Genomic DNA, 25,022 nt, shown 5'->3' with positions numbered 1-25,022 from the left:
TTGTTCCATCAGATGTTGATCTGATTAAATCAAAACATTTCTCAGGAATATATTGACTTCATTAAAATTTTCTATGGGAAATTACTGAAACATTTAAATTTGTTGTTATTTCAACTATAGTAATTATATGATGTGATATGATATTATAAACCCCATCAATGGAGACTTTTAAGAACAGGTTGGACATAAAACCTATCTGAGATGGTCTACGTTTACTTGGTCCTGCCTCAGCTCAGAGGGCTGAAAGAGATGTCTTCTTGAGGTCACTTCCAGCCCAAATTTCTATGAGTCTATAATAATAAGATATAATGAAATACAGTCAAATTATAACATTAAAATAAAATGTTTAGATCTTACCAAAACATTTCCATAATGTCAAAATGAAATTGTTCTGGATATTTCATTTTGTGAAAAATTCTGAGAATTCTACTTTTTGTCCCAATTAGGGATTAAATGAAATTTCAGAATCTTGGAATTTTTTGTGGAACAGGAATTCTGTTTGTGACCAGCTCTCCTCTTAAGGAACATGCATCTTAGTATATTGTATTTCTGCTATAGTAAAATATAGCTCAAACTCAACCCAAAGGCCAATTTTCAGCAATTCCAGCCAATGCTGCTAAAAATCACATTTCACTCTTTTCACCACTCTTGATACACATTTCAACAGCTTTAATCACATTTGTACAATGAGGGAAAAACAGCAGGTGGGTTTTACAATCAGTAACTGGATGAAGGGGCTGGAAAGGAGGAGGTTAACACAAATAAATGATGATAGTGATCTGATGGTAGTGATCAATGGCTCCATGTCTAGTTGGCAGCCAGTATCAAGCAAAGTGTCCCAAGGGTTGGTCCTGGGGCCAGTTTTGTTCAATATCTTCATTAAAGATCTGGAGGACGGCATGGATTGCACCCTCAGCAAGCTTGCAGATGACACTAAACTGGGAGGAGTTTTAAATATGCTGGAGGGTAGGGATAGGATACAGAGGGACTTAGACAAATTAGAGGACTGGACCAAAAGAAATCTGATGAGGTTCAACAAGGACAAGTGCAGAGTCCTGCACTTAGGAAGGAAGAATCCTATGCATTGCTACAGACTAGGGACCAAATGGCTAGGCAGCAGTGGTGCAGAAAAGGACCTATGGGTTACAGTGGACGAGAAGCTGGATATGAGTCAACAGTGTGCTCTTGTTGCCAAGAAGGCTAACGGCATTTTGGGCTGTATAAGTAGGAGCACTGCCAGCAGATAGAAGGACATGATCATTCCCCTCTCTTCGGCATTGGTGAGGCCTCATCTGGAGTACTGTGTCCAGTTCTGGGCCCCACACTACAAGAAGGATGTGGAAAAATTGGAAAGAGTCCAACAGAGGGCAACAAAAATGATTAGAGGACTGGAGCACATGACTTATGAGGAGAGGCTGAGGGAACTGAGATTATTTAGTCTGCAGAAGAGAAGAATGAGGGAGGATTTGATAGCTGCTTTCAACTACCTGAAAGCAGGTTCCAAAGAGGATGGATCTAGACTGTTTTCAGTGGTAGCTTATGACAGAACAAGGAATAATGGTCTCAAGTTGCAGCGGGGGAGGTTTAGGTTGGATATTAGGAAAAACTTTTTCAGTAGGAGGGTGGTGAAGCACTGGAATGGGTTACCTGGGGAGGTGGTGGAATCTCCTTCCTTAGAGGTTTTTAAGGTCAGGCTTGACAAAGCCCTGGCTGGGATGATTTAGTTGGGGATTGGTCCTGCTTTGAGCAGCGGGTTTGATTAGACGACCTCCTGAGGTCCCTTCCAACCCTGATATTCTATGATTCTATGATGTGGTCACTGGGCTAGCTACATCACAACATAGGAAGGAAGGAGTAAATGACAAAGTAGATTTGTCGGCTCCTGTTTGTTTCTTTCACATCTTCCTATTCCATTGCCTACAATTAGTTTGTAGCTTCTGCTTGATTCAATCATGTAACTGTTTATCTTCTACCTACTGTGAATGACTTTTTCCGCCCATTTCCTTTTTAATTTTTAATCCCCAAAGTTCACGCCTTTGATAGGAGTGGAGGTCAGTGCTCCAGCAAAGTCCTTATCCATACACAAACTCACAAAGGTCTAATTAACATTACCTCAAGATAAACCAAGCCAAGGAAGGCTGGAAATTATATGAGCATCACACATACAGCTGTGCCTGTTAAGATAAATCAGTTTATAATCCTACCTTTAATTAGGGTTTGTCTACATGGGGAAACTGACTGGCTACTGCTATTTTAGAACAACTCCCCACATGGACCCTAAATCTCAATACGAGAGTGTCCATATGCGGTGTCATTAGGGATATCTGTAGCACTTCAAATTCACACTCTCCCTTATTCTGGAATAACATCCCTGCTCAGAGAGGCCCTTAGACTGGGGCAATTTTTTGTCTGTAGAGACCTGACTTAATCAATTTAGGCTAAACCAAAATAAGCCTGGATTATAGCGTGTTCACACAGCCTATTAAACCAGGCTAACATCACCCTGTAAGTTAAAAGGCTGTGAATGAGCCCTAACTCCCTTCTGCAGTAACACCTGGACTCTGACAGAGGCCTAGCCCTCATTTGAGAGGGGACTTGGAAGGTTTGTCTACTAAGTGGGTTCTCTGGTGAGCGAACAGGTTTGATTTCTGAATGAAGCTTCTCCCGCACACAGGACACTCATAAGGTTTCTCTCCTGTGTGGATTCGCTGGTGCCTGCTGAGGTTTGAGCTCTGAGGGAAGCTTTTCCCACAGTCGGGACATTTATAGGGATTCTCCTCTGTGTGAGTTCTCTGATGGGAAGTCAGGCTGGAGCCATAGCGGAACCTTTTCCCGCAGTCAGGACACTCGTGGGGTTTCCCCTCCATGTGGGTTCGTTCGTGGGAAAGAAGGCTTGCAATCTGAACGAAGCCTTTCCCGCACTCGGTGCATTTGTAGGGTCTCTCCCCCGTGTGGATTCTCTGGTGGGTCATGAGGTTGGAGCTCTGGGTGAAGCTCTTCCCACAGTCGGGACATGGGTAGGGGCGCTCTCCCCCATGGGTTCTCTGGTGTCTGATCAGGTTGGAACTCTGGCTGAAGGCTTTCCCGCAGTGAGTGCACTTGTAGGGCTGTTGCCCCGTGTGGGTCCTCTGATGTGTGACGAGGGTGGAGCTCCGATTAAAGCATTTCCCGCAGTCTGGGCAGATGAAGGGCTTATCGCCCGTGTGGGCTAGTTGGTGCCTCAGGAACCCAGAGCTGTTCTTGAAACATTTCGTGCAGTCGGGGCATTTGTAGGGTCTCTCTCCCGTGTGCACTCTCTGGTGAATGATGAGGTTTAAGCTCCGGCTGAACCTTTTCCCACACTCCTCACATTTGTAGGGTTTCTCTCTGGCACTGTTGTGACTCCTCTGGTGCAGGCTGAGGGCGGAGCTGCAGGGGAAGCTTTGCCCACATTTACCACAGGCGAGAGATCTCTGCTCAGTTGAGTTTCTTTGTTGGACAGCGTCATGGACATTCTTGTCCCCTCTTTTCCCACGAGTAGATTTAGCCAGTCTCTCCTCTGGCTGGTTTCCATGTGCCCTCTCTGGCCTGAGCTGACTCTCAAAGGCTTCTTCCTGCTCAGGGCTCTGGGAAACATCCCCTTCAACTCTTCCCAATACTATCCCATGCAGTTCCACTGGCTCAGCACCTTCCTGCTGAGATTTCTCCTCCTCATTCTCATTCACCATCCCATCACCTGCTGGGACAGAGAGAGAACCCAGACAGGAGTCAGTCCCTGTGGCTGTGGGAAAGAGAACCCCAGAAAGGGGAACTAACCCCAGTATGTGCTGGGGAGATGGAAAACTGACAAGATATATGTCCCACAATCAACTCTTCAGAGGAACGAGGGGAGGGTTCACAGCCAGACGTCAGATTGGATAGCTCACCAATTTAAATTCTACTGGAGGTGTTTGCAAATATATGTACATTTATGCAAACATATTCATATTTAAATTTTACTGGGCTTTGTGGGATCAAGCGGATCAACAGCTGAGAGTGGTCTCTGTCCCCTGGCGATGCTGTCCCCTACCATTCTCCCAGCCCTGTGCACTGCATGTATGCTACACCCAACCCCAGCTATGCCTCACTCTGGTGTCACAGAGTTTAAGGCCAGATGGGACCACCAGATCATCCAGATTGCTTTCCCACATATCACAGGCCCCCAACACTGCCCAGCGCCTACACACCAAGCCTAACAACCAGAATTAGACCAAACTATCACAGCCCACAGGAGACTAGACTTGTGTGCCACAGGCAAAGGCAGGAGAGACTGAGGTGCACCAGTGCCCGAGACCCCACCAATGGCAGGGGAATGTCAAAGTGAGATATATGTAGATAATCCTGGCATATGGCCCGCACTGCAGAGAAAGGTGTGAAAACCTAAAGTCCACTGCCAATCTGTGCTGGGGGAAAATTCCTTCCTAGCCCCACATATGACGACCAGACAAACCCTGAGCGTGGGAGGAGGAACCAGCCAGCCTAGCACCTGAGCAAGATGCCACTTCTGAACCCTGCCCACACTATCTAGTACCTATCCCCAGCCATGGGGATACTTCAGAGGAAACAGACTAAAACCACCTCACATCCCTTGAATGCATTGGGGGCAATCCCTTCCTGACCCCTGCACTGAAGCCCTGAAGCACGTGCTTTAGGAACATAAGACAGGAACTGGAAAGGACCGCCAGGCTAGCTGACCCCCTTCTCATCATACACAATCCCATAGCACTATCTCCCTCATTAATTTGTCCAGCTCTCTCTCACAAAGCATTATGTGGTTTGTCCCCAGGCTAGAAACCATCTTTTAATTTCCAGCCTGAATTTGTTCACGGCTAGTTTATCCTAATATGTTCTTGCCCAACGTTATCCTTTAGCCTAAAGAGTTCTTCTCCCACCCTGGTATTCCCCGCACCCCTAAATGTATTTATAGTGAGAAATCACATCCCCTCTTCGCCTTCATTTTCCTAGGCTAAACAAGCCAACTCTTCTGGCCTCCCCTCAGAAGACTGGCCCTCCATTATCCTACCAACACTTCTCTGCACCTGGGCCACTTTGAATTAATCATTTTTGGCCATGGGTGATCAGGACTATGCCCAGCATCCCAGAGGAGGTCTCCCCAGTGCCTCACAGGAGGACATCCACACACTTCCCTAGCTCCACTGGAAATGCCTCATCTCATACATCCTAGGATCACATTTGCCTGCTTTGCAGTCACACCACACTGGTGGCTCATAGTCATCCAGCCAGCAAACCGTGACTGACAGCTGCCTGGGCACTACATTTCTCACATCCGATGTAAGGAAGGATCCTGCTCCCATAGAAAGGTGTTACTTACAGCATACTGAGCATGCTCAGTACATCTGCTGAAGCCACTGCCCTTCCCCCTGCCCTTATACCCGTAGGATTCTGCTGACTGCTTTTGACAGGGGTTAAAAAGTGGCAAAGGGGATAAATCGGAGCAGGGGGGTGGCCAGGGTCTGAGCAGGAAGTGGAAATTTACTGGTCTAGGGGGTCAAGCAGCCGGAGACAGCACTAGGAGAGGGGCTAAAGGGCAAAATCAGGGCTGGGGAGGGGAGGAGCAGGCATTAAGTTTGGGGTGAGGCACTGGCAGAGGGTGACCAAGGGCAAAACCCGCCACAGTCAGGGGTAGATGGGGTAGCAGTTACCCCAGTGTGACAGACACCAATGTTTGCAAAAATGGTGGGTGGCAGAGGGGCTTTTTTATTTCCCCTTTCACAGACAGGACCTCTCAGCATCAGCTTCCCAGGGCTGAGTTCTTAAAGGCACAGGCACATCAATGATGCTCCTCTTTGTCTGATCTAACTAGGGTGACCAGACAGCAAATGCGAAAAATCGGGATGGGGTGGGGGGTAATAGAAGTCTATATAAGATAAAGACCCAAAAATCGGGACTGTCCCTATAAAATTGGGACATCTGGTCACTCTAGATCTAACCTACTGAGGCTATGTCTACACTACAAATTTCAAAGCACTGTGCTCCTGGTAATCCACTTCGAGGAGGGGATTAACTCTGAGCACTGGGAGATGAGCCTGTCCATGCTAGCGCTTTAAAGTGCTCAAACTTGTTGCACTCAGGGTGTGTGAAGAAGTGAGGATTTTACCCACGAAAGCTTATGCCCAAATAAATCTGTTAGTCTTTAAGGTGCCACCAGACTTCTTGTTGTTTTTGTAGATACAGACTAACACAGCTACCCCTGATACTTAATTCAGTGAAACATTTTACATATATCCCCTCAGAAACAAAGAATCCCTTATCACCGTTTCTGAATGCACAGAGTCTCCCAGCAGTTTCCCAAGTTGTCTTATCTGCTGCTGGGATTCCCTGAATTCCCTGAATTTTTTATTCTAATTTTTTCTTCTCATTTTTAGAGCAGATGTTTATTCTGTTGGATCATCTGACTTCCACTCTGACTGAATTTCTGGCCTATTGTCAAAACTCTGTTTTGAGTCAATCCACCAATGGTGTAAATATTGGTGGTCAGACCAATAGTCCACCACATCTACAATCCTGTCTTGTGACAGTGGCCAATGCCAGGTGCTTCTAAGGGAATGATCAGACCAGGCAATGACTCATTGAACCATCCCATTGTCTACTCCCACCATCTGGCAGTTTAGGGACATGCAGAGCCTGGGCCTGCATCCCTGATTATCTTGGCTAATAGCCAATCTACTTATCCTGAGGGACTGATCTAATTCTTTGTTCAACTCACTCATAGTTTTTCCTTTCAAAACATAATGAACACACATCTACAACTCTAAGATACCTTTACAACCACAAGAATTTTAAGATCATGAGTTATACACCCTCGAGTCAAGAAATCGTAATAAATAGATATCTTTTTTGGGGCCTTGTTCCTGAGCCTGTAGGGTGCAGTAAGGCCAGTTCCAATGCCTTGAGCCGAAACACCTGAATGAATCGTAGTCTACCCTCACTCTCCCAAACATTTAATATACCTAAGGCCATACCTACAGTTTAAGTGTGGGTTAACTCAAGTTATGTCACTATAGAGTCACTACGGTTACTATGTCACTTGTATTTTGCATGTATTTTGTATGCATGCACTGTATTTTGGGAAGCTTTGGTCTGCCAGTGTATGTTGGGTACCAAACAGGTCAGACAGGGGTGGTTGTGGCCAGGAGATCAAACTTCTTATAATGCATAAAAGTATACATAAGGTTTACACCTTTTTTTCTAAACCACTAACCTTGTTGGCCCTCCTCACTATCTGCCATCTCACACAGACTCATGGAGCCTGCATGGCTCTGTACTATTGTCATAAGCATTTGCATCCAAAGGTGCATGCTCCTTTATTATTTGCAGATCAGCAAACATACATGAGGGGTGTGACATTATACTCTACATTCTTTATGAAAATATGCTTATGATATGGATATGACATAGCTAATATAAACTTTATGCGAGATGACTGTTGACTGTGTTTATCCAACCTGTATGCATGTGAGACTCCTCTCTGTAGGAATCAGCTACATCCAATGGGCTTTTTTTTTAAGCAAAGTTGGACCTCTCGCTGCTGCGGGTAGCACAGTCCTACAGTGAGCATTTTCACACACACATATGAGTATGAAACTGCAAATTGTAGGGATGTGCTCCCTGTAGCACTGCAATGTGATGAAGCTAATTCCTACAATGAGAGGTCCAACTTCGCTAAAAAATAGGCCATGGGATGTAGCTGATTCCTATAGAGAGCAGGCTCACATAACAGTGGTGTGAGAAACTGCTGCCTGTAGGAATTTGCTTCATCACATTCCACTGCTACAGATAGCAGCACATCTCTACAGTTTCCAGTTTCAGCATTTTCACTCACGTGTGTATATATCTGTAGGTCTGTGCTACCCACAACAGGGAAAGGTCAAACTTTGCTAGCAGCAGGGAAAGGTTAAACTTTGCTAAAAAAAAAAAAAAAAAAAAAAGGTATTTCAAGCATTTTTACATGTAAAACCAACCTGATAGCTTCCTTTAACAGTGTAACAAGCCTACATGACCTTATCATAAACAAGCTTTGGAAATGAAACCAAGATGGACATAACGATAAATAAGATGGGAATAACAATGTTGTGGATACGTTTCTATTCAAAATCTTAATGATTGAGATAATGGCATAGGATTGAGATAACATGATAACAGTTTTCAAGTATGTACAAATAAAGTAGCATCTTTTTACAGAAGCTGTTTCTTACAATCTATACATATCACTAACCCCTACAGACAGCACTATAGCATATACTATAGTGCAAGAAACTGCTACCTGTCCACATTTGCTACATCAGGTAGCAGTTTAATACAATAGTAGCTCCTAACATCTATAAGTATCAGACTGTGCTGCTGGTAGCACATTCCTAGGAGGAGCAGTATCCTTCACTACACCTGCAGCCTCTCTATGCGCCTCTTAGCGGCCGTAGGCAGCTTAGCCCCCAACCCTGCTCCTCCTGCTGCTGCCCCGGCACAGACACAGCTGGCAGGATGCTCTCTGGAGCTGTGTGCCCGGGATGGGCAGCACCCTGGCTGGGGCAGGTAGGCACTAAGGGGTAGGGACAGGGGGCAGAGCACACACACAGCCAGCAAACCCCAAGACAAGGTCCTCACAAGGCCGCCCGGGGGCGGGGGGGGGGGGCAGTGAGGCAACTTGCCCCAAGCCCGGGAGCCCACATGTCCTGACCCAGCAGCACACCAGGTGCTCGGCAGCATTTTGGCGGCGGGGGGGGGGATGCTTCAGTCGCTCCGCGTCTTTGGCAGCACTGAACAGCCCCCCACCGCCAAAATGCATGGAAGACCCAGACCGCTGCGGGGTGAGTACAAGCGCTGCACCTCCCCCACTTTGTCCCAAGGTCCCTTCGAATCCTCTGGGCGGCCCTGGGTCCTCGGCTGATGCCCTGCAGCGTCAGAGCAGCCGGGGTGCGGGGGGGCTGTGAGAACCAGAGCCTGGAGGGCGCCAGACAGGGCAGCAGCTCTGGGACTTGCAGATCCCCGCCTCCCCGGGAGCAGAGCTGGGGCGAGGAGAGGCTGTTGGTGCAGAGTCACTTTCCTGCCCGGTCCCAGCCCTTCCCCCGGGTCTCGCCCCTCACCTGCAGGCTCCGGCTCAGGGGCTAGTGTCGGCAGCGCCCGGAGCTGCCCCCGCAGAGAGTCCCCCCAGCTGGGCACAGAGGGGCGCTGGGGAAGGGCTCTCCCCGCACACACCCCGCTGGTGAGAAGCAGCGGCTCAGCCGAGGCTCCCGGCTCACAATGGAGGCGACAGCAGCGTCCGACCCGGGAAGTCCAACCCCCGACGTGCTGAGCAGACAGGCAGAGAGTAGCAGCCGTCTCCGTTCCCGGAGTAATAAGCAGAGCACGGCCCTCTGGTGTTATTGGGCGTTATTTCATTAGTCAGCTCCCTGCCAGAGCAGGGTCCGGGTGCAGACAGGGCTGCTGCCCATTGTGGATAGATGAATGGGTTTCATCACATGACAGAAGCTTTCTTGATAGATTAATCTTTAACCCAGCACAGTCTGGAGGGCAGGCAACCCTAGTCCAGAATTGCCAGTCTTCAATCCCAGCTGAGGTTTTTCTCCCCGTCCCTCCCTGGGAGAGGGAGAAAGTCAAAAGCCCCCTTGCCCTACACACACACACACACACACACACACAGCAACCCCTCAATACCAGAAATCCAGTTGCAACGCCCTAGTCTAGCATTGCCAGTGTCTCCAGTCCCAGCTGAGGCTTTTCTCGGCCTTCGCACCCCCCCAGAGAGAGAGTGTGTGGGTCAAAAATCAGCCCCCCCCCTCCACACACACATAGCAAGCGCTCCACAACCCCCAACCACAAGAAAACTCTGCAACCCCTCTTCAAAAGTCACTTATCACATCTGGGGAAATGATATGTAACCCTTCTGCCCCTCTGAGTTGGCAACAACAAGGGCTAGGTTCAGTATCCAGGGGTTCTGTTTCAATAACACAATGCAAAACCGGCTTGAGCCAGGGCCGGTGCAAGGATATTTTGCGCCCTAGGCTTCCATTTTACACACACACCCCCAAATCACATACATTATACACAATACACGGTCACGAAATTGTGCCCCAGGACTTTTTTTTTAATCTGCCATGAGGCTGCATCAACTGTAAATGAAAAAAAATGACATTTTATTCCTATCAGTCCTTTTTCTTGTTCACTATTAAAAGTAAAGGATAGAGAATGCATGTCACTTACTATAATTAACTATTTGACTTTCATCAACTGTTTGACGTAAATATTGATTAAGAGATCAAGATGACTTTCCCTTAAAATTAAGCAATGTTGATTGCAATCAGAAATACATCTTTTTTAGTCACGTATACATCCTTCCTTCATATCAAAATCTGACTGGGAGTGCTGCGGAACCCATTCTGCCTAACTAGCTATGCACCTCCAAATGATTAAAAACATCAAATGGTACAAACTCAATTTGAATGAAAAATTCCATTTTCTAACTAAATAGGTCACACACACCCAAATGGTTGCCAAGTGCTCTCTGTGGTGGTATGTTTATCTGCTCTAAATGCCTACTAACTTCCCTGTGAAAATAAACTTTGACTTTGATCCAATGAAAGCAGAATGGAAAAGCTCCCCCCCCAGAAGACCTAAGACATGATGGCTGGATGACATAAACAGACACCTGTCCCTCACATGCACTATCTCATAACATGCCAGTTGTGCTCAGGACAGAACATCACAGAGGAATATTATGCATTCAGTGGTCTCTACACTGGCCAAGCAACAGTACGACAACTAACCTAACCAGTCCATCCAACTTTTTTGACTGCTTCTTGGGCACTGGTGAGGGATAATGGTACCAGACTGAGCCCGGTGATGGGTGCAGTACAAGTCCACAAACTGAGGCAAGGTGCTGGGCCTAGAGTCCTGCTGAGACTGCTGTCCTGCACCAAGTGGAGCACAGCCTCCATGAGGAGAGAACTCAAATAAATATCACGCTCCTTCTGCATGATTCCCCCAAGCACTTCTTCAGGCAGCTGCTATGGGGGTCACTCACAGGCTTAGGCCTGCCTGTTGCAGGCAAAACACAGCAGGAGGGCTTAAAACTCAGACAGGGCTGCCCAGAGGACTCAGGGGGGCTTGGGCAAAGCAAAATCGGGGGCCCCTTCCATAAAACATTTGCAATACTATAGTAACATGTATTAGGAAAGGTAAAAAATAACTAGTGAAATACATTCAAAAATTAACTTGTAATAATTTGAAAATACACTATTTAAAAACATTAAAAGCTGTAATGGGCTGTATACATTTGCAATTACATAATGGGCAGTTGCTGGGTGATTGTGATGGTTGGTACCAATGGGCTGTCGCTGCCTGGGGGTGGTGCTGTTGTTGCCCAGGGCTGGGTGGGGAGCTGAGCTCTGGGTTCAGGGGTGCCCAGCTCAAAGGGGCTGGGCTCAAGGATGTGGGGAGATGGGGTCAGGGTGGTGTCCAGCTCAGAGGGGCTGGGCTCAGAGCTGGGGGTCAGGGCTGTGGGGGGGATGGGGTCAAGGGGGGTGCCTGGGGGCACTGGGGCAGCTCAGCTCTGCAGGCTGCTGTTCTCTCAAGCCGCCCACATACAAGGGAAGCAGGAGCAGGGACCAGCCAAGGACCAAGGGGGCAGGAGCACAGGCGCCTGAGGCCGAGCTGTGGGGAAGCACTTGCTTACCTTGCCCAGCACATGAGCGTCAGGGTCTTCTTTCTTCCTCCACTCCACCAGACCACCGTGACCCTCGCTGGGGCTGATGTGGAGGCTGAGCCAGGGGGCAGCCCCCGCTTTCCTCCAGAAGCCCTTGTGTCATGCCGTCGCAGGGCTCCTACCACGTGCGCTAAGCAGAGCTGCGCACCTCTGCCCAGCCGCTCCTCCCACCGCAATGAGAAAAATTGCATAGGCTGGAGCACCTGCTCTGGAAGGGAGAGGGATTCTGATTTCTGAGCCTCTGTTAGCAGCCCAGGGATTCCCCTGGGTCAGCGCGCCGCCGGCAGCCTGAACCTCTGGGCAGTCGCAACGGGACTCCCTGGGCTGCCAGCTGCCGCGGCGGCACCCTGACCAGGGGGACCCCCTGGACTTCCGGCTGCCACGGCGGCGCCCTGACCCAGGGGGCACCTGGCCTGCCGGCTGCCGCAGCGGTGCGCGCTGACCCAGGGTCAGTGCGCCTCTGCGGCAGCCGGCAGCCCGGGGTTTCCCTGGGCCAGGGGATCCCCTGGGCTGCCGGCTGCCGCGGCGGTGCTCTAACCCAGGGGACCCCCTGGGCTGCAGGCTGCCGCGGCGGAGCTCTGACCCGGGGGACCTCCTGGGCTGCCAGCTGCCGTGGCAGCGCCCTGACCCAGGGGGCCCTTGGCTTGCCGGCTGCCGTGGTGGTGCACACTGACCCAGGGTCAGTGCGCCTCCGCGGCAGCCGGCAGCCTGGAGTTTCCCTGGGCCAGGGGATCCCCTGGTCTGCAGGCTGCCACGGCGGCGCCCTGACCCGGGGGACACCCTGGGCTGCCAGCTGCGGCTGGCAGCTCAGACTCCCTTTCTGTCCGAGCAGCAGTGGCCAGTCAACCATTTAAAAAAAATTGGGGGGCGCTTTTTGGCGCTTCCAAATCTTGGCGCCCTAGGCAACCGCCTAGTTCGCCTAAATGGTTGTACCGGCCCTGGCTCGAGCCCCCACCCAGTGACCTGGGACAATTACATACCACCCCCCAGGCGCCTCTAGGAGGCAATACTTCCCTTCTCGCAAGCATGGAGTCTGAGTGTAGCAAAATCCTTTTCATAAAGGAGGGAAACAATGTGGCATCACGTTGGAGAAACACCACAAACAGGATTATAAGACAAACCATAATAAAAAGCAGCAAAGAATCCTGTGGCACCTTATAGACTAACAGACGTTTTGGAGCATGAGCTTTCATAGGTGAATATCCACTTCGTCGGATGCACGACAAAGCAAAAAAACCACCTCCAAGTACGTTTGGCAATGTCCTTTCCCCCTTAGGGTCTTAAGTCCAATCACCTCAAAGGCCAACAACCCGGAAGTCTCTGGTCAGTGCCACCCCAGAGTTCAAAAGTTTATCTGCAGATTTTTACCTCCCCCAGCCTGTGTGGAAATGGGGGGGCACACACAGAGTGTTAAGGGGCACCTTATGTGGGCCAGGGCCAACTGCTCTGCCTCTCCGTGGAGTTCTGCTGCAGCCTTCACCATGACCAGCTCCACTCCACCAGCTGTGCCGCTCCTCCAGCTGACCCATGAGCCGCTCCAACCGACCTTGCAAGCCACTCCACTCCACCCCACTCACTGTTTCATGGGCTGCTCCAACATGCTGCAAACTGCTCCGCTCTGCCAGCCACTTAGCAATAGATCTTGACGCTCCCCCACAGCACTCAGTGATGTCAGCTCAGTAAGCTTAACTCTTTTAGTGGTTTCAGCTTGTAGTAGGGGAGCCCTAGTGCTGGTGCACCACTAGCCCAATGTGAATTCAGCTCAGGAGCTTCTAGATAGACTCCTAATAGAATCAAAATTAGTTCTGCTCTTCAACAGTGGAGAGAGGAAAATGGGCAATTGGTGTTCCAGACCCTCAAAAGGCACCCATGCCATCAGATACACACATCAGTCCTCAACATCTCTCTTTTCACTGGGTTTTGTCACCCAGGTCCCTTGTCTAGCAAGTGCTACTTAATTGATGTTGAGACATCTCTGTCATAAAGCAGTCTCATAGTTCCTCATTCACATAATCGGGGTGACAACACTTTATTCTTCCTGCCCCAATAACAAATAATTTGGGGATCCCAGAGCTGTCAAAATAACCATCCCAGGCTGTCATGGGCTATGCTAGGTGGGGTGGGTGTGCTAATGCAAATACCTGAAATTCCTTTCCACACTCCCCATAATTCACCACCAGATGTCAGGGTAGAGCTCATCCTGACTCTGCTTACAGATACATCTAGATAAGATTGATAAAATCGTCTGTCTCCACACTCTCAGGTGACTCAAACCATCTCTCTCACACCTGTGCCATGCATTTGCCTATTGGTGGGCAGACCGCTGTTGTATTTTCAATCATTCTGATCTGTTCTTGCTTAAACCACAGAAGTGGGAATGTGGCAGCATCTTTAGCTGGACACAGAAACTTTTAACATTAGCTATCCCAGTGTAGAGGATCCCACCGTAAGCCCTCAAACACACCCCCACCCCTAGCAACTGACAACTGGCAAATCCATAAAAAACCCAGCCCTACTGGTCAAAAACTGGTCAGGTGGTAACCCCACTGCGGAGGGAGTGAGGAGGCAGATCCTAATTGCTCCCATCCCAGTCCCTGAGCTCCGGAAGATTGCTCCTTCCTTCCACCCTATGCTCCTCTGGACAGGAAAAGTCACTACATAATAGTCACTCCAGATTTCCCACTTCCTCCGCAAAACAAGGGTGAAATCAATGGGAGTTTCCTATGAGGCAGCCACTCCCATCTCATCTCCTTACCAACCCTTTGCCAAGGCCCCCTGAGCTCAGCTGGCACCTTGAGCTCTGTCTGTGCAGGGAAAGGGGTGAGATATGGATTTTAGACAGTCCAGATGAGAGTCAGGGGTCCTGCTGTCCCCTGGGGCTGGAAGAGCTCCAGAAAGTGCCGTACAGTGAGAGATGAGGAGGCCCTGTCCTGCCTGATGGCCCAACACCCTACATCCCAGCTGGGCAAGCCCAGTGACAGCAATTTGATCTCCCTGCTTTTCACAGTGTTTTCTCTATAATCTGGAAGGGGAATGGGGATTGAAGAATGTTGAATGTGTATTTAGACAAAAACATAAACATTATCTCCCCACATGTCTTTTGAGGATTATTTATTTTGCAGGATGTTTAACCCTTTCTAGTATCAGAGGGGTAGCCGTGTTAGTCTGGATCTGTAAAAGCAGCAAAGAATCCTGTGGCACCTTATAGACTAACAGACGTTTTGGAGCATGAGCTTTCGTGGGTGAATACCCACTTCTTCAGACCACTTCTGAAGAAGTGGGTATTCACCCACGAAAGCTCATGCTCCAAAACGTCTGTTAGTCTATAAGGTGCCACATAACGCTTTCTAGCCATGCATCACACCCTGTCAAATCCCAATCTAATTGTCTAGTCAATGTCTGTTTCAGCTCCAGAGCTAGCTTGCTAATGTCAAGGCCAATGTGACATTTTCTGTGGATTTTAGAAGGGGAGAGCACAATACCAGAAATCCAGTTGCAACCTGAACTGCAGACCAAGCGCTATCACTCCATCATGGATGTAGAGGACCTAATTCTCTGCTTACATGCATTAGTTTTTACACAGCTTTGCCTTCTGTAAGCTGCTCCTTATTTTATACCCGTGGGAGGAAGATCAGAATCAGTCCCCTAGCACCACAATTACACTCAGTACTTTGCATCAGCAGAGTCCAGAGCACTTCACGAAAGAAGTCTGTATCAGTATCCCTATGTGACAGAGAAACTTATTCATACAGAGTGGAAGCAACTTGCCCAGGAAGAGGACAGTCCCTCTCTAACCCTTGGCTTTGGCCATTTGCTGTAAGTTTTTTATTCTTCTGCATTCCAAGACATTATCATCACTATGTGTAGTTCTCTGCTGTTACACATAAAATATACATATTGGTGAAACAATTTTAATTAACCCACATAATGAATTATTGGGAAATATGCTGAGTGTCAGTTTTCTTAGCTAAAGTCCAGGCTATAAAATTAATATAACATATTAAGGCCTTAAAAGCCAGAGGCTACGCAACCAAGGGGAGCTAGCCAACAGGGGAGTTTGAGAGGGAGTTTGTGGGAGGGAGTCATTATATAGTTGCTATGATTAGGAAGGGCCACATCACCAGTGCCAACGCTGCTCCTGTCTCCTCCACCTGCACCTCTATCCAGATAGACAACCATGGATACCACTGCTCAGATCCTGGTGTGGATTTTCAGAGACTGTAGCCTGCATTTTCCACTCACAAAAAGCCAGGAACAGGGACCATCCAGTGTGAAAGCTGCCTGCTGGTGTAATCTCTCAGGAAACAGGTGGGAGAGGTAGAGGTGGCTAGTCTGAGGAGTATCTGTGCCCATGAAGAATTCTTCAAGAATATTCATATGGAGACATTGAAGGCTGAGGAAGCTATCCAGCTACAGAGGATTGCTGTTACACCACCAGGGAGGAGATATGGCTCTGTCACAGGAAGGACAGTGGTTGCTGGTTACTTCTGACAGCAGGCAGTGCTACAGCCCTACTCCCAACCTACCCACCATGGTGATGGAAAACTGATATGCTGCCCTGGCAACAAGCAATGAGGAATCACCCCCAAAGTTGGAAGAGGAGAAGCCATATACCCCCAAGGCTGGGAAGATCGCAGCCACTACTCCCAGGAGGAAAAGTAGGGTGCTGGTGGTTAGTGACTGTCATAAACAGATAGTTAAGGGTTAGTGTCTCTTTTACCTGTAAAAGGTTAACAAGCTCAGTGAACCTGGCTGACACCTGACCAGAGGACCAATCGGGGGACAAGATACTTTCAAATCTTGGTGGAGGGAAGTCTTTTTTTGTGCTTTTTGGGTTGTTCTTTGTTCTCTCTTCGGATTAAGAGGAGCCAGACATGCAACCAGGTTTTTCCAATCTTTCTAAAACAGTCTCTCATGTTCTAAATAGTAAGTACTAGATAGAAGGCGAATTAGTCTTTATATTTGTTTTCTTGATTTGCAAATGTGTATTTTGCTGGAAGGATATTTTACCTCTGTTTGCTGTAACTTATACTTAGGTTAGGAGGGAGGGAGTCCCTCTGGTCTATGTAAAGCTGAGACCCTGTAAACATGTTGCCATCTTGATTTTACAGAGATAATTTTTACTTTTTCTTTCTTTCTTTAAAAGCTTTTCTTTTTAAGAACCTGATTGATTTTGTCCTTGTGTAAGACCCAAGGGGACTGGGTCTGAACTCACCAGGGAGTGGTGGGGGGATAGAAAGGGGAGGAAAAGGTTAATTCCTCTCTGTTTTAGGATCCAAGGAGTTTGGATCAGTGTCTCTCTCAGGGAAAGTCTGGAAGGGGGAGAGAAGGCGGGGGGAAGGTTAATTCCTCTCTGTTTTAGGATCCAAGGAGTTTGGATCAGTGTATATCTCAGGGTTCCCCAGGGAAGGTTTTTGGGGGACAAAAAGTGTACCAAACACTATATTTTGGTTAGTGGCAGCGTTATCAGATCTAAGCTAGGAATTAAGTTTAGAGGGGTACATGCAGGTCCCCACTTTCTGGATGCTAAAGTTCAAAGTGGGACTCAGACCTTGACAGTGACTCTCTTCTGATGGGGACAGAAGCACCCATCTATTACTCTGACGTGGCATCTCAGGAGGTTAGCTGCCTGCCAGGGGTCCGTATCTGAGACGTTATGGAGGGATTGTCAAGGATCATCTGGCCCTCTGACTACTACCCCATGCTACTCATCCATGTGGGCACTAATGATACTGGCAGGTATGACCCTCAGCAGATCAGAAGTGACTACAAGGCACTGGGAGTAAGGGTGAAGGAGTTGGGAGTGCAGGTGGTGTTCTCTTTGATCCTTCCTGTCAAGGTTCCTTCACCACTCCGAACTTTACAGTAAAGATGTAGGGACCTGTATGAGAACCTCTAAACTTAATTGCCAGCATAGATCTGGTTTGACTGCCACCACCCAAATCCTTTAAGAGTTATTTGGGAAACTCTGTCTACCTTCTTCCCAGACTATCTCCCTCTCAGTAGCCTTGAGAGACTTCTCCACCAAGTTCCTGGTGGACACAGATCCAAACCCCTGGATCTTAAAACAAGGAGAAATTAACCATTCCCCCTCCTTTCCCCCCACCAATTCCTGGTGAGTGCCGATCCAACCCCTTTGGATCTTAAAACAAGGAAAAATCAATCAGGTTCTTAAAAAGAAGGCTTTTAATTAAAGAAAGAAAGGTAAAAATATCTTTGTAAAATCAGGATGGAAAATAACTTTACAGAGTAATCAGATTCATAGAGGCCACAGGAACCCCTTCTAGCCTTAGGTTCAAAGTTACAACAAACAGAGGTAAATCCTCTTAGCCAAAAGGAACATTTACAAGTTGAGAGAACAAAGATAAAACTAACACACCTTGCCTGGCTGTTTCTTACAAGTTTGAAATATGAGAGACTGGTTCAGAAAGATTTGGAGAGCATGGATTGATGTCTGGTTCCTCTTAGTCCCAAGAGCAAACAACACCCCCCCCCCCAAAAAAAAGAGCACACAAACAAAAGCCTTCACCTCACTAAGATTTGAAAGTATCTTGTCCCCTTATTGGTCCTTTGGGTCAGGTGTCAGCCAGGTTACCTGAGCTTCTTAACCCTTTACAGGTAAAAGGATTTTGGTGTCTCTGGCCAGGAGGGATTTTAGAGTATTGTACGCAGGAGGGCTGTTCCCTTCCTTTTATAGTTATAACACTTCCAGTCAAGGGTAGGGGCCCAGGCAGAGACAGATGCATCCTGGAGGTGAATACATGGCTATGAAGATTGAAGAGCTTCGTCTTCCTTGACCACAGGATGCTGTTCCAGGAAGAAGGACTGCTAAGCAGTGATGGGGTCCACCTATCGAGGAAGAGGAAAAGCTTATTTGGATATAGACTGGCTAACCCAGTGAGGAGAGCTTTAAACTAGGTTCGAAGGGGGCAGGTGACCAAAGCCCACAGGTAAGTCAAAAACATGGAGACCTGGAGAAGGGTCAGAACTTGGAGGCAGCATGGGCAGTGGCGTAGCCAAGTTCTAACATCAGGGGGAGCAAACACATAAAAAAAGGCACCATCCAACATATCAAATTACTAATTACATACTTTAAAATTTGTTATACATATTTGTTTTATATTTAAAATAAAATAAAAACACAAGAATGATCCAGCCATGGAAGGGTTTGCACAGCCAGCATTTCGCAGGAGAACTTTAGATTATATTTTAGATTCTAGAAAGTAAATGACAGTAGTTTATAATTGTCACAGATTTACAAAAATACTGGCCATTTTTTCCAGTTACTAAATTCATTTTAAAATCAATCAATGAAATGCACTTTATTTAGAATAGATCATAATACTAAAATCACCAAAAAGGCATGACAAGTACAAGTTTTCTGACTGGAATTGGTGAGCAAAGCTCTCATAGCTCTTCGCGGTTGGACAAAGCAGTAATTTCCCTTAAAGTAGCTTTATTCATAGGGTTTTTTTAAAACAAAAGACATCTCTGTGACACAGGTTGGCAATGTAACATTTTTGAAACACTTAGTATTGAAAGTTAGGGTTTTTAACCAACGTAAGCTGTACACACACACACACACCCCCAACCAACCAACCAACCACAAAAAACAAACCTCTTCCTGCTTTCCTGTCACCAGTTCTGTTACTATAGGAATGAAATCCAGACATCCCGTAAAATAGCGAGTTCCACATTGTTCTTCAAACTTCAGATCAATGAAATGCAGCTTTGCATTTGAGATACTATATTATTAGTACATTTTGCACTGCCTTCGTCTACACTGACATCAGAAGAGGAGAAGAGGACAAGACTGTCCCTAGCATATATGATTTTTTTTTAAAAAGGCGAGACACACCCACCCACTATCAATGCAACAAGAAGGGAGAACAGTAGCTGGGGCCAAGAGAAGATGCAATGAAACCCTCCTGTACCCACAACTGATATATGAAAAGCATCAGTTGCTCTGCAGATCAAAGAAAGAAAGAGCAGCCAATATTCAGACAGATAGGATCCTTATGACCTTTATAGGAGAAGTACACTTTCTAAGTAAACTGTAGCACTTTCCCAACAGAGCTTTCTTATGAACTTATTTATTGAGCAAAAATTAAGATTAGGAGTCTGATTTAAATTATGTAAATTTTCAGTTTTAGTTAACTGTGAAACTATTGCAGCTACTTTTATTTTACTCCTGCATTCATAAAAAGCTGCAGAGTTATAACAGATAATTACAAAGATTAAAGTACATGTTTTAATATAATTAAGACTGGACTTCTCAAGATGAAAACTACACCATGGAAGAGTCCTACAACCATGTATTTGAGGCCAATCCCTTTATCAATGGAATCCTCAACCAAAATGTGAGGAAGAAGAGTCACCCTCTAACTTTTGACAATAATTCAAGGGCAGCCAGCCACCAAGAAGACTGGCACCATTCATATTCTGGTTTTGGATAAAACACCTGATCTTGCCTCCATCATAGAAACCTTCTGCCCTCCAAGCCTACACCCCACTACACCCGTTAGCAATAAAGTAACCATTAAACAAGTTCTGAATCAGTAGTCTTTCCTCCCAATTTAGTTTTAACAAAAAAAGCTGCAATGTAAGTAGCTTTGGGAGATAACAGTGCAACTATTAGGTATCCATGGGGGAAAAGGGTGCTAGTAATGTCCTGGATATACTGGTCTGTTAAATGTTATTGCTTTTAATATGCTAATACAAACACTGTAATAGAGTATTAATGTCCCAATGTACTGTAGCTTGTTTTAACTTACCGTAATACTAGAAGTGATGCATATGAAGCTCTCTTAAAAGCTGACACTACAGCAGTGATATTCCCAAGCCAGCATGCGCAGGGCTGGGGGGCGGGACAGGGAGTGCATCTAGGTATAAGTAACATCTCTCACACCAAACAGGAACTTTTCCACAGTTAATTGCAATTTGGAAGTGTGATTATTATAGCTTGTCTTACAAACAACAAACACCATTACATACGCACAAGGTCAATAATTCCCGCCCTCCCACTCCCCATGTACAGAGTTGTGCTTCTGCTTATAGTATCTATCTGAGATGAATATTGAGCTCCCAGATCTTCAGGAAGCAATAAAGAGTCAGCAGCCAAGCCACAGGTTGAATCCTATTGCAAACAGTATGGGTGACTGTAGTGAGACGGGCTGATTCCCAGCCGCCCCCGGGGGGCAGATGAGCCCCTCCACATGCCAAAGTGGGAAGACCCAGTGGAGCTTGCGCCCACTCTCTAGAGGTCATGGTGCAGGACAGGAAGTACAAAAGCCCAACCCCAGAGCTCACTAGAGGCCTGGCTGCCAGAGAAGCCAGCTGCCTGTAGCTTAGCTCCCAACTGGGAGACTCCTGCAGCTTGTGGCTGACCTGAGGACTGGCCAGATGCTAATCAGACCCTGGAGAAGCTGGTAAACCTGCTGCTGCCAAGTTACCCAGAGGAGCTGCCAAGATTACTGCTCACCAGGTATCCAGAGGAGCCCATGGTGCTTGACTCCTTGGAAGACTCTGTCCAGACACAGGTACCTCTGGAGGGGAAGGTAGGAAGTAGCCCAGGGGCAGCTTACCCAGAGCCAATGTCAGTGTGTTGCAGTAAGGATCCCCATTGATGCAGCAGTGGGTCATTTACAGCTGCTAATGCCCCAGGATGGGATGTAGTAGAGTGGGAGGGCCTGAGTTGCCCCTGCCACCCAGTGTATGGCACCCAGTCCCCCCTGCCACCCAATCTCCCCCTCTCCCTGGTCTTTCAGCCCACCTCCTAAACTTATCTGTTTGCTCAACCCCTGCCTGAGGGCCTGAGCTCCTGACTGTTTGCCACCCAGCCAGGCTAATTCCCCCTCGATTCACTGGATCTAAGTAATGAGGTGACCTGGTTCCCAGAAGCAAGAGGAGATTACGGAAAATTTTAAATAAGACACACAAAGAATAAAGTTTTCCTAGGTTTTGTTTCTGTCATATCTATTGTATAGTATAGTATGTATAGTAAGTCTTTAATATAAAAATCAGGTAGTAAGGTTTACAATGTTATAACAAGAGATTATGCTATTACCATTATCCAGTCAGCTTGCACACTATTTTGAATTAGTGATAATTCACAGAGAGAGAGAGAAGAAAGCTGAATTTAGAGAATTATTAACCAGATTTCTGGTTATCCACCAGCCACTTTGTTCCAGTCCATAGCACAAAGCACCATAAACCCAGTAGAATCTAGCCAAGAGAATAGTCACCTCAAATTGGTATCTGCTACACTCTTTCCCCCCTTCTTCCCCCCCCCCCCGATTCCCAGTCACCATTATTCAGGACATAGCTAAGTGAAAAGGTGGCATGGCTGAAGCATTTAGCAGGCAATTGAAAACTAGAATAGAGTACAGTAGCCCTGAGAACACTGCTTAATTCTGAGCACTGGGTCTGCAGCTAGTCAGCAGTGAGACTGAGGAGACATAACTGGCACCTTAAAGCACCTTTATCCTTCTTTCCTTCACAAGCTGCACTAAGCAGTTTAGATACAGCCCTGTATCTGATCCACAGTATCTGTCACACCTCTTGCTCTCATGGAAATGAGTGCACTTTGTGTATAAAAGAATGCGCTAAAGTATTTCTCTCTCTAAAAAAAAAGTCTTAACATTCTATTCCACATTTTTGCACAAAACCAGTGATGTCCATGAGAGTTCTGCACATTGATCAATGCCAGTATATAGTTGCCTCTGACATCTACCCAGCTTTCCAGTGTTTTATAGGGAAACATTCTCTCGCCTAGACCAGTTTCATAATTCTCTATAGATTTGTCACCAAGATCAAGGACTGCAGTGAAAAGAATTCCAGGCAAGGTGGGGGGAAATCAGTTATGTGTTTTTACAGCTTTGTACAGACAGATTCTGTAAGCCAATCTGAGTTGATGAATGATTGCATTGCTTAAACTCTTTTGCTAAAATGCTGACATTCTAGGATACATTAAGAGAATTTTTTTATGTTAGATCTGATTTAGTTTTAGTTCAAGACCATATGATGTTATGAACACTCTTTCGCACCTACCCTGAATTCTTTCATTGTGATCTAAAGAACTCTTAAGAAATTGAGCCAGTAGTCAGTAATTACCTTTCATATTAATCAATCTTTTCATTATTTTATAAATTACCTTCAGTCCTTGCCCACTCCTGAGAGCTCAGTTCCTTTGTGTTTGCCAGCTCTAACCGTTTTATTATGAGTCTATCACAGTGCTTAATTTGTGCAAGCATTTGGCAAGGCTGAGTCCCAGCACCTATAGGCTTGGCAAATCATAGCCCTGGTACCTTTGGGCTTGCTGCATTAGTTATGAAAGTAAAAAAATTGCTTGAACCTTGGCACCTGGCACCCTGCAATTAAGCACTGATCTAGTGACATTTATTATTCTTTTTAGAGCCTCCCCACATAGAGGCCTGTGAGTATGTAAGAATCTCAGCTGTCAACAACAACAAATACAAGATACTAGTCCTCATGGGTGAGGGGCAAAGCTGGAAAACAGGAACCCTAAAAGCTTAAAAACCAGAAGGCAAATACAATACAATTGGGGTTCTTTTTATTTTAAAATCATGATTTTTTAAGCCAATCTCAGGATATTTGGGGGCTTGCCTCATGATTTTTTGAGTGCTTGGCATTAGCACTAGTAAGGGAATCACTTGCTTTTCAAGGCCATCCAGGATATAGCCCTATGAAAAATTGAGGACCAAGGTTATTGTTGGGAGAGCTGGCACCATAAGACATTGTGTGGCAAGAGAAGGCTTCCAATGACTTCAAAGGGGCCAGGGTTTCATCCTATGAATCCATGGTCCACCTAGTGTCACATCTGCAGTTCTAACTCCGTGTCTGGCATATATGATGTAGGAGGCTCACAGGGATTTGGAGCATGTGCAATGTGGATGGAATACTCAGAGTTAAGGGACAAGTCTTGAAGTTTTTCTGCACATATGCCCAAGGCAATTTTGTCGGGCTGGTTGGTAACCTAATGGAATTTCACAGGGGCACTGAAAATCATGTCTGTGTCCCGAATAATATCCAACCCAAATTTCCAAAATTCTCAGTCTCTTAACAATATCAAGATTCCTCTGCATCTGCCAGAGACGTCAATCCCCTTTCAATCCTTAAACAACAGAATTCTTGATGTGTTCGAATGAAGCAGGGAAAATTAAGCCTCACAGATTTCAAAAAAATAAGCCTCATGGATTCTCTGATGGGTGATCAGGTAGGAGCACTGAATGATGATTTCCCCACAGTTTCTCCTCCCTGTAGGTTTCCTGATATACAACAATTCCAAATCTGTCGAATGTTTAACTGGGTGGAAGGGGATCCAGGTTACAGGATGAGATAAACCATTCCTAGTCAACAAACTAAACTTCAGGGTTCAGATTGCTCTTCTAAACAAAAAGAAACTTCATGATTCCTGGATTCTACCAAATGTGTCTATAACAACCCAATGTCTCCTCCTGAAGAGGAAGTTAAAAATCAATCATCATGATGAGCCTAAGCTCTAGTGAAATCTGAAAGGCTCCATGACCACTGCCCAGCAGACCACCTGCCCCACTCCTGAGCCAATTCCCTTTCTTGTTGTTCAGGTAGATAAGGAGTCCCAGTAACATAAAGACTGTCACCAGCACAGAGCCCCCCACCTCTGAAAGGATTTTGCTCCTGGAAGATTCAGTCCCTGTCCATTCAAGTATGATGTTGATGCTGGGACCTAATGATGACACTTCCACAGCAACATTATGAATTAAATTCCCTGCAGATCATTTTAGCAGAAATATTCATGGCAGATGCTTCTCCTTCCCTTCTGCATGCACAGGCTGACAAGGTTGTGGGCATCTCTGGGGTGGGATAGAGAAGAGAGCAAATTCTGTCAGTGGGGTGGGGAACAAAGCCTCTAAAGCCCTTGGGAAAAAAATGTGAAATCGCTGCTGACATTGCCCATAAAGGGAGGAGACTCCCTCACCCAGTACCAGCCCTTTCCATTGACTCCTTAAGGCCAAGCGCCCCTGGGGACATGCTTCCCGGCCCCACAGATCTCACTGCCAGGACATTTTTCCAGAGACTCAGCCTCACTTTTCTCTTTGCAAATTTCACCTTCTCCCACTGCTTCCCCCTGCCCAAGTTATTGGTGCTGAAAACACACCCAGAAATAACAGAACTGTAAGCAGGCAGGGCACCTCCAGTGATCCCTCTATGCTCACACCACAGGCAACCTTCATTTAGTGGGATGTTTCATAAACACCTGACCTGTCCCATCCCTTCTCACACC

General features: G+C 46.8%; 2 protein-coding genes across 3 annotated transcripts in view; one reads left to right on the top strand and one right to left on the bottom strand.

The window, feature by feature from the left end:
* Positions 1-25,022, top strand: part of LOC115635683 (zinc finger protein 239-like) — an 811,791-nt gene that overhangs the window by 590,958 nt on the left and 195,811 nt on the right. The window lies entirely within an intron of this gene.
* LOC115635692 (zinc finger protein 239-like) lies at positions 1,741-9,320 on the bottom strand. 2 transcript variants are annotated; one of them, XM_030534822.1, is made up of 3 exons: positions 9,120-9,320; positions 7,862-7,943; positions 1,741-3,715 (listed from the first exon to the last, which is right to left on the bottom strand). In XM_030534822.1, exon 3 carries the CDS (start codon positions 3,705-3,707, stop codon positions 2,580-2,582), a length of 1,128 nt encoding a protein of 375 aa, XP_030390682.1. In that variant the 5' UTR covers positions 3,708-3,715; positions 7,862-7,943; positions 9,120-9,320; the 3' UTR covers positions 1,741-2,579. The 2 variants fall into 2 exon arrangements, with proteins under 2 accessions (XP_030390682.1, XP_030390683.1); XM_030534823.1 differs by having other exon boundaries at positions 7,862-7,916.

This window comes from Gopherus evgoodei, chromosome 15 (assembly GCF_007399415.2).
Source record: "Gopherus evgoodei ecotype Sinaloan lineage chromosome 15, rGopEvg1_v1.p, whole genome shotgun sequence".
In the NCBI taxonomy this organism is placed as follows: domain Eukaryota; kingdom Metazoa; phylum Chordata; order Testudines; family Testudinidae; genus Gopherus; species Gopherus evgoodei.
Note: the sequence above shows the minus strand (reverse complement) of the source record. Positions and strands in the feature narration are given on the sequence as shown.

Bases quoted from the DNA above. Each gene is read 5' to 3' on its own strand.
- LOC115635692 (XM_030534822.1), bottom strand. From the start codon at position 3,707: ATGGTGAATGAGAATGAGGAGGAGAAATCTCAGCAGGAAGGTGCTGAG.